This window comes from Triticum aestivum, chromosome 5A (genome assembly GCF_018294505.1).
Source record: "Triticum aestivum cultivar Chinese Spring chromosome 5A, IWGSC CS RefSeq v2.1, whole genome shotgun sequence".
Taxonomy (NCBI): domain Eukaryota; kingdom Viridiplantae; phylum Streptophyta; class Magnoliopsida; order Poales; family Poaceae; genus Triticum; species Triticum aestivum.
In genome coordinates this window covers 614648464-614658468 of record NC_057806.1, presented here as the reverse complement: position 1 = coordinate 614658468, position 10005 = coordinate 614648464, and the positions used below count along the sequence as shown (strand labels likewise).

At 47.5% G+C, this 10005-nt stretch overlaps 1 protein-coding gene across 1 annotated transcript; it reads left to right on the top strand.

Moving 5' to 3' along the window:
- The first annotated feature begins 435 nt into the window (after positions 1–435).
- LOC123105342 (indole-3-acetaldehyde oxidase) lies at positions 436–9363 on the top strand. Its single transcript, XM_044527400.1, has 7 exons — positions 436–604; positions 4674–6278; positions 6595–6857; positions 6989–7198; positions 7288–7506; positions 7584–8744; positions 8828–9363. The coding sequence occupies exons 1-7, from the start codon at positions 436–438 to the stop codon at positions 9239–9241; spliced, it is 4041 nt and encodes a 1346-aa protein (XP_044383335.1). The 3' UTR covers positions 9242–9363.
- Positions 9364–10005: the final 642 nt, after the last annotated feature.

The following is a 10005-nucleotide window of genomic DNA, read 5'->3' as shown; positions in this document are numbered from 1 at the left end:
GACTGAGAGAAAAAGCGAAAAACTAGATGTATACGACTACGGTTAGATGACGTCCTTATGTCCTGTTCATGGATTGGCCCCCGTGGACGGATACGGGAGGATTTGACAGGAGAGACAGTTGACGAGGAATAGTACTAGTACTACCTCGACGCATTGCACCAGACCGCGCGATCACCAACGTCGCGCCCTCGACTTGCACGTGAACGTACGTGCGCGCTGAGCACACGCTGACGACAGCCATTTCCCGTCGCTTTGGCCCCGTCCAACGCCATTTCATAGCTAGCGAGGCGCCCGGCTGCCGCCCGTATAAAGGATAGAGTAATAGCCGGGGCTCAGTGTCCGTGCGCGCACTTGGTGAGCGACTGGTGCTCGAGGAGGAAGGTCGACCGGGTGTGGACTCTGTAGAGAGAGAGAGAGAGAGAGAGAGAGAGAGAGATGGGGTCGCTGGGGAAGGATGCGGCGGCGGCGGCGGCGGGGGAGCGGGTGGTGCTGGCGGTGAACGGCGCGCGGCACGAGGCGGCCGGCGTCGACCCGTCGATGACGCTGCTGGAGTTCCTCCGCACGCGCACGCCCGTCCGGGGGCCCAAGCTCGGCTGCGGCGAAGGTGAGCAGAGCACCACCCCCGAAAACTCGATAGATTCATCTCCGGCGGCTAGCTCGTTACGGCGTGTGTGTGTGAGACAGAGAGGATCTTTGGCTGAGTAAGCGGATCGAGCCAGATCGACTGAACTCTGCATACGTGCACGTAGGGCCTCGCGCCACGTGCGCACCGATTCCAGGTCCCTCTCGTCTCGTCTTCGCCTAGGTTAGGCAGCCCTACGCTATCGTTCATCGTCTCGTCGCGTACCCATCGCCCAGGTAACCCTCCTTTCCGGTTTATAAGACTTATCTTAAAATTTTAGTTTTTCTATTATATAAGGCTCAATTTAGTTGTTCCTCATCACATGTTCAAACTTCAAGATGCATTAAATCATTGCATGCAAGTATTAAGAAAAAACTGACCAATGCATGCATGCATTATGATTAATGCATTCATAAATATAATTTTTTGAAAAAAATAAAAGCATTAATTGGGTGCTTTTGCAAACTAAAAAAATATTCCACCACTCATCATTTATCTTGATTTGTGAGATTTTTAAATTAAGCCTTATAAACCGGAAAGAAGGGAGTAGGTAAATAGGATCAATCATACCTATGGTAGGCATGTATCTGCTTTTCTTTCTCTGTTTCTTCTCTTCTTATGGCGCCAGTGGCGAATCTAAGGGCCAGGCTTCGCATAGCTTGAGCATACCCTTAAAAATCGTGAATTAATATTTTACTACTAAGCCTCAGGCTATTTGGCAGGCCTAGTCCAAGTAAAATAGATGCAGCCGGCTCATCTAAGCCAACTAGGCCACGCAGAGCCTACCCTACATTTCCATCCTAGATTCGCTGCTGTATGGCGCCATCCGTTTATATTTCTTCTTCTGGCAACCCTCTTGCCTTCTCCGGCCTCGGTGTGGGTAGCGTAGCATGCGACGATCTGATAACGGAGATCGCAAGAAACACAAGCGGAGACCACATGTTATACATGCTCCGTCTTGCATTTTTTAACACATCATACATGCAGACGCTCATACATACACATATACATTTATCCCTATGAACGCATGCACATACATCCTATCTTATGAGCACCTTCAAGAAATTGAGTTGTCACATCATCTTTATACTGACGAAGACACTACAGACGACTTTCGTAGTCGATGGACCGTCTTTTCTCACTAAGCACATCGCCGAAAAGACTGAAATAAATCAAAGAAAAATAATAAAAAAATGTAAGCACCAATAACAAGTCAAGAATTTAAACCCTGATAATCTGATTGCACCACAAAGAATCTAATCATCTCTTGCATATATACTTCTGTTGCTTGCCGGACGGAGAGGATCTAGGGACTAACTTTCCAACCTATTAACACTTCGACAACAGACAATCGTATTAGCCGCTGCTCCTTCAGTTTCACAGCGGTCCATAAGTAAATAATTCAACCTGCTCTCCAGTATATAACTCAATTTTTTTGTGGAAGATACTGGATTCTTCTTCTTTTTTGCGGATCACCTAGTAGTATTCTTCCGAACGTTCAATGTGTTTTTTTTTCTTGATATGCCTACGACTCATGCAAAATGGTAAATGCCAATATATTATCAATCAACCATCAACAATTAGATACATCCATTTAAGGGACAAGTAATATGAATATGAGGGAGTAGAAACATGACAAAAAACCCTTGCTCAACAATGACACTGCACGTTACTTTCATTACACTCAGGCCTAGCGATGGTATGGAGATATAGTATCTTTTTAAATTTTATTTGGGATAGTTTATAGTATTGATTAAAAATGGGTAAGCTGGATAATTGGTTCTTTACGGTCACTCAGGCATGATGGAGACAAAATGATAGCCCGCCGTTGTACTTTTCTTTTCTCGTAGTGGAGTAGGAATGCAATGCAATCATACACCCATCCTAAATCACTGGACCATGACTCTCTGATTTGTAATTTTGTTAATTTTTCTGTTTGGTGGTCAGGTCCCATGTGCAACCGACGATATTAGAAACTTTTGGCATGTGCTTCAGTTTGCTCTATAGCGATATTTCTAATCAGTATTCCCTCCGTTTACTTTTGTAAGTCGTTTCAGATAGCTCAAAATGGATTGTTTTGCACATTGTCTGAAATGTCTTCAAGGTCTTATAAAAGTGAACAGAGGGAGTAGTAAACTTTAGCCTATATCAATTTGACAGATGCTTTTGTAGTTACATTGATGTTTATATAGATTCACATCACTCTACATAAATAGCCAATAAACGAGGTAATTTAATGGGACCATGTGCTTCACGATTGCCTTTTTTTAGTTCAGACATTATATAGTCTTCCACTTTCCCCGCAAAAATAAAAATAGTCTTCCACTTGTTTTTCTCATATAGCTGACAAGAAAAAGGAAAGAAAAGAAAATAGTACTATGAAATTATCGTACCACGAAAAGAGAATATGCTTCCCTAACTAAATGTGCAAGTTGCCAACTTTAGTAAAAAAAGGTTTGCGTCATTATGAGTACACATGAACAATTGATTACATTTTCGCACAACTCATGATTTGATTCCCAAACTTTGAGACAATGAAAATTTTGGTACCTGTATGAAATATTTCCGTAAATATGTCAGTAATAGTCAAAATTTGGGTGAAATGTTTCCAAACTTGATTAAAATATAAGTGATTTTTTAAAATGTGAATATCTATAAATTATATATTTAAATTATTTTTGGAACAACTAAAACTAAAATAAATATCGTTTTTAAATTCCATTGAACTTAGTGAAGAATTTAAAATTGCAAGAAAAATATATCAGACTCTTTTTGAACTATTTTAGACTATTATCAAAATTATTTGATTTTTGAAGTTTGTGTTTTTTTATTGTGTAAAAAAATATTGAAATAATAATATTTGGATTGTCCATCAACTGAAAAGCGAAACACAGATCGAAAAATTAATATAACCAACAATAATACATGGCCTAACATCTGGGTGGATTGACGACTTAGGAAAAAAAAAACACCACTCATTGAGAAGCCTGACTGAAGGCACGAGATACTTTTGGGCCTATCGTCGGCATGCACGAGTGCCCAGCCCACTGCAGCCCAGTCGACGAGCAGACCAGACCTTCTTCGTTCCCGATTCTTCGATCCCCTCTAGAAAAAAGCAAATCCAATGCCCATTACGCTCCCGATTCAGCCACGCTAGGGTACGGAGGTCGCACGGCGGAGACGGGGAGGCGGCGTTGAGGTCCAGCAGCCAAGGGCGACCCATCCCCCATTCTGCGGCGGTGCGGCCATGCTCCAGGGACCTAGCTGCGGCGACCCAGCCAACGAGCACCGCACAGGCACCGCGCACTAGTAATTCCTTTCTTTGCCCTAATCGCACTTCACGGCATCATCTCAGATTCTCAATACCAGTTTCCCTATAGGCTATAGAAATCTGAAATTCGCAGTTAGCGATTTGGTAGCATGAATTGTCAGTCAATTGTTTCGTTACCAAGTTTATAAATTGCAATTTAAGTAGATTTGGTTTTCAAAATGAGAAAGTTGTGACGGCTCCCGGGTGCCTAGGCACCCTTTATGAACAGTAAAATAATAATAAAAAATCTGAAACTTTGCAACATCAAAGATGATCAAACTTTGGTTCTTGCAAGTTTTCATGCCAAAATATCATGTAGAGAAAGGTGTACGAACGAGTTTTAGATTTCAGTGCTAAAAATGCTCAAAACTTCAAGCACTGAATTTTTTTCGTGTGTAGAGCTCCTCCAATGATTTTTTGGCATGAAAATTTGCAAGCGCCTACAAAGTTTGATCATCTTTGATGTTGCAAAGTTTCAGATTTTTTGTTTTTCTTTTCTATTTGTTTTGATTTCACTGTTCATAGAGGGTGGCTCCCGGGAGCTGAAAAACCACTCTTTCAAAATACATTCATATTGTTTGGAATTGAGATGGTTCTCAAAATAATTGAGTTAATGCCTATTGAAATACTGCAGTCGGAACTTGAAGAAAGGAAAATTGTGCTCTTCTGTAGCTTGGCCTGCCCAACCATTTGTGTAGCCGGCAATGTTTCTGATTTACAATGTCATGTTGCTGCGTGCAGGTGGATGCGGCGCATGCGTAGTTCTCATTTCCAAGTATGATCCGGCCACGGACGTGGTGACTGAGTTCTCAGTGAGCTCCTGCCTGACGCTCCTCGGCAGCCTCAACCACTGCTCCGTCACCACCAGCGAGGGCATTGGCAACACTCGCAATGGCTACCACCCCGTCCAGCAGCGCCTCGCCGGTTTCCATGCCTCCCAGTGCGGTTACTGCACTCCCGGCATGTGCATGTCCATCTTCTCTGCCCTCGTCAAGGCCGACAAGACCAGCGACCCCGCCCCAACACCGGGATTCTCCAAGCTCACCTGCTCCGAGGCCGAGCATGCCATCTCCGGCAACCTGTGCCGCTGCACCGGCTACCGGCCCATCCTCGACACGTGCAAGAGCTTCGCCGCCGACGTCGACCTTGAGGATCTCGGCCTCAACTCATTCTGGAAGAAAGGCACCTACCCTGCCGACGTCGACAAGCTGCCAGAATACTCCAGCGGCGCCGTCTGCACCTTCCCTGAGTTTCTCAAGTCCGAGATCAAGGGTCAAATGAAAGATGCTCCAGTGGTGAACGCCGGCGAAGATGGCTGGTACCATCCCAAGAGCATAGGGGAGCTCCATACCCTCTTTGACTCCGACTGGTTCGATGAAAACTCCGTCAAGATCGTGGCGTCAAACACTGGTGCCGGAGTGTACAAGGATCAAGACCTATATAAAAAATACATCGACATCAAAGGGATACCAGAACTTTCGGTCATCGACAGGAGCAACAAGGGGGTGGAGATCGGGGCAGCCGTGTCCATCTCCAAAGCCATCGAGATCTTCTCCGATGGCACACCGGTGTTTAGAAAGATCGCCAGTCATCTCAGCAAGGTGGCCTCGCCGTTCATCCGCAACATGGGGACCATCGGCGGGAACGTAATCATGGCGCAGCGGCTGCCATTCGCTTCAGACATCGTCACTGTTCTTCTCGCCGCGGGTTCGACTGTCACAATCCAGACTGCTTCCAAGATGCTGTGCCTAACACTGGAGGAGTTCTTGGAGCAGCCTCCCTGCGATGCCAAGACCATACTGCTCACCATATTTGTCCCTGATTGGGGTTCAGACAATATCATCTTCGAGACCTCTCGTGCAGCTCCCAGACCATTCGGCAATGCTGTCTCCTATGTGAATTCTGCATTCCTGGCAAGGACTTCAGGGGATGCAGCCTCAGAGGGGCTCATAATTGAAGATATATGCCTCGCATTTGGTGCTTACGGCGTCGATCACGCCACCCGGGCTCGTAAAGTTGAGGAATTCCTGAAGGGGAAATCAGTGAGTGCACCGGTTATACTTGAAGCAGTTCAGTTGCTGAAAGATGTTATCTCGCCGTCAGAAGGCACCACACACCCTGAGTACAGAGTCAGCTTGGCTGTCAGTTTCTTATTCAGTTTCCTCTCTGCACTTGGTAACAACCTGAATGCTCCCAATGGTTCATGTGCTAATGGCCCCGAGAAGCATGGTAAGGTTGCCAACGATGACTTGCCTATTCGCTCAAGGCAAGAACTGGTTTTCAATGACGAATACAAACCTGTCGGCAAGCCGATCACGAAATCCGGGGCCGAGCTGCAAGCTTCTGGTATACTCCTACACTCTGATTCCATTTTTTTATTTAGCTTACAAGTGTTTACTTATATTAGTTTGTACTCTTGAATTACAAGTGCTAGTAGTACTTCAACCTTATAATTTATGTCCTGGCACTGAACTTCTTAGATTTCTGTAGCTTGGACAAGATTGTTTGGGTTTTCTTTTTATTCATCTTTGGTACACTGCTTCAATCATGCTGAACCATTTGAAATGCTTCATCCCTGAATGTATTTCTTAAAAAAAAATGTTGGCACATCTAACTTCTGTCCTGAAACATGGGCTTGACGGTATTCCTTCTTGATTTCCAGGGGAGGCTGTGTATGTTGATGACATCCCTGCTCCCAAGGATTGCCTCTATGGAGCATTTATCTACAGCACACACCCTCATGCCCATATAAAAGGTGTCAACTTCAGATCATCTTTGGCTTCGGAAAAGGTCATCACAGTTATCTCCGCAAAGGACATTCCTGCTGGTGGAAAAAATGTTGGGTCCGGCTGGGCGATGCTAGGACACGAAGCTCTTTTCGGCGATCCGGTTTCTGAATTTGCTGGTCAAAATATTGGCATCGTGGTACCTACTTCTGAACCGCTCGAACTTAATTTCAGGAAAATGCATAACCACTTAACCAGTAGTATATTTTTTACCCATTTTAAGAGGTCATTTGAACTTATCGCATCATCATGTTCCTTGCCATCACTCAGATCGCTGAAACACAGAAGTATGCCTATATGGCAGCGAAGCAAGCTATCATCGAGTATAGCACCGAGAATCTTGAGCCGCCAATTCTGACAATAGAGGACGCCATCCAACATGACAGCTACATCCCTGTTCTCCCATTTCTTGCTCCTCAGCCAGTTGGGGACTTCGACCAAGGGATGTCTGAAGCAGATCACAAGATCCTATCAGGAGAGGTACACACTTGATATTTAGGAGGCTGCATTCTTAGATTCAGACAAGGCCCAAATATTGACACCTAGTAACTTTTGTTAATTTCCGACAGGTGAAACTTAAATCGCAGTACTACTTCTACATGGAGACGCAGACCGCATTGGCCATCCCTGACGAAGACAACTGCATCACCGTCTACGTCTCGACGCAGCTACCGGAGATCACGCAGAATGTCGTCGCGGACCTCCTTGGCATTCCCTACCACAATGTTCGCATCATCAGCAGGAGAGTTGGAGGTGGCTTTGGTGGAAAGGGAATGAAAGGAACCCATGTAAGTGCCCCACTGTGTAACCCAGGAGATTCACATATTTATGAAACTGATCATGGAGAAATTGTTGTGTTCTTCAGGCTGCATGTGCGTGTGCGCTTGCTGCATTCAAGCTTAGGCGCCCTGTCCGGATGTACCTCGACCGGAAGACGGATATGATCATGGCAGGAGGGCGTCACCCGATGAAGGCGAAGTACTCCGTCGGGTTCAAGTCGGACGGCACGCTCACAGCGCTGCATGTCGATCTCGGCATCAACGCCGGGATATCACCGGACTTAAGCCCGTTGATCCCGGCTTACACCATCGCTTCTCTGAAGAAGTACAACTGGGGCGCCCTGGCCTTCGACATCAAGTTGTGCAAGACGAACATGTCGTCCAAGTCGGTGGTGCGGGCGCCCGGCGACGTGCAGGGTTCCTTCATCGCCGAGGCCATCATCGAGCACGTCGCATCCGTGCTCGGGTCCGACACCAACGTTGTCCGAAGAAAGAACCTTCACAGCGTCGAGAGCCTCACGAAGTTCTACAGCGACTCCGCGGGAGACGCCCCGACATACAGCCTCGTGGGCATCTTTGACAAGCTGGCCTCGTCGCCGGAGTACCGGAGCAGGGCAGAGGCTATTGAGCGGTTCAATGGCGGGAGCAGGTGGAAGAAGCGCGGCATCTCGTGTGTGCCGATCACCTATGAGGTGACCCTCCGGCCAACGCCGGGGAAGGTGTCCATCCTGAACGACGGCTCGATCGCTGTGGAGGTCGGCGGCGTGGAGATCGGGCAAGGGCTGTATACCAAGGTGAAGCAGATGACGGCATTCGGGCTAGGGGAGCTCTGCCCCGACGCCGACAAACTCCTTGACAAAGTGCGTGTCATCCAGGCCGACACGCTGAGCATGATCCAGGGCGGCTTCACCGGCGGGAGCACCACCTCGGAGAGCAGCTGCGAGGCGGTCAGGCAGGCGTGCACCGTGCTCGTCAAGCGCCTCAAGCCCATCAAAGAGGGCCTCGAGGCGAAGTCCGGTGCGCCGGTGCCATGGAGCACCCTGATCGCCCAAGCGAACATGGCAAGCGTGAACCTGTCGGCGCACGCCTTCTGGACGCCAGACCCAGCCTTTGTAAAATACATCAACTATGGAGCCGCCGTCAGCGAGGTGGAAATTGACGTGCTGACTGGGGGCACGACGATCCTGAGAAGCGACCTTGTGTACGACTGTGGGCAGAGCCTGAACCCGGCGGTGGACCTCGGCCAGGTGAGCTCGCCGCCGATCAGCACATCCACTTGCTATTGCTGAAGATCGTTGTAATCTGAATTCATTTTTGCTGGATGGATCAGGTGGAGGGCGCGTTCGTGCAAGGGGTGGGGTTCTTCACGAACGAGGATTATGCGAGGAACGCCGACGGGCTGGTGGTGAACGACGGCACCTGGACGTACAAGATCCCCACGGTTGACACCATCCCTAAGCAGTTCAACGTGGAGCTCATTAACAGCGCGCGCGACCAGAAGCGGGTGCTCTCCTCCAAGGCGTCCGGCGAGCCGCCGCTGCTGCTTGCGGCGTCGGTGCACTGCGCAATGCGGGAGGCCATCAGGGCGGCCAGGAAGGAATTCAAGGCCAACTCGCCGCTGACGTTCCAGATGGACGTGCCGGCGACCATGGCCGACGTCAAGGAGCTGTGCGGCCTCGACGTCGTCGAGAGGCACCTTCAGAGCCTCACTTCGGCCGCCGCCAGCGCCGCAGTGAAGGCGTGATCGTATTTGCATGTAAATTGTGTCGAAACGTGTGCATATGTACTGCTGTAATGACACGATGAAGGTGTGGGACGCTGAACAATGTCCGTGTTTTGAATCAAAATGATCGAATCCCTTGATCGATGGTTACAGGCCTCCTTTTATATGTATCGAAGAGACATGACGATCCCTCGAGGAGGCGTCGGTTTCAGGAGATCGAAGGGAGGCGTCGGTTGCGGGACAAACCGCAACGACGGTTTGGGCAAGGGGAGATTTTCCCCTAATTACAGAATTATTTTTAACACTTCCCCTAATCTACGCTTGACCATGTAGATCATCTTCACAATTGTCCGGGAAGCTCTATCATCTCAAAAGATTCTCCTTCAAAAGTTCTTCATAAAATCTTTGATGAGATCCTGAAACATATATTCACAAAGAAAGATAGCATAATGTGATGTCATTAAAATAAGGATATCTCAAGAAAAGACTCCTCCTGACACCTGTAAGTCCCTAAGTCTTCGCATACCAATTCCATGAACACGTTTCTGGAACGTAGAATTTGGTAGAGACTTGGTAAATAAATCAGCAAGGTTGTCGCATGATTTGACTTGCAGAATGCTTATTTCCCCGCTTTTCTGAAGATTATGGGGAAAAAAACTATTTAGGAGAAATATGCTTGGTGATATTACTCTTGATGTATCCTGTTTGCATCTACGCAACACAGGCCGCATTATCTTCATAGATAACGGTAGGTGATTTTATCGAACCCATTTCACATGACTGTT

Bases quoted from the DNA above. Each gene is read 5' to 3' on its own strand.
- LOC123105342 (XM_044527400.1), top strand. From the start codon at position 436: ATGGGGTCGCTGGGGAAGGATGCGGCGGCGGCGGCGGCGGGGGAGCGG. The intron at 6,858-6,988 runs GTACCTACTTCT...GCCATCACTCAG, and splicing joins GTCAAAATATTGGCATCGTG to ATCGCTGAAACACAGAAGTA. The intron at 8,745-8,827 runs GTGAGCTCGCCG...TGGATGGATCAG, and splicing joins CGGCGGTGGACCTCGGCCAG to GTGGAGGGCGCGTTCGTGCA.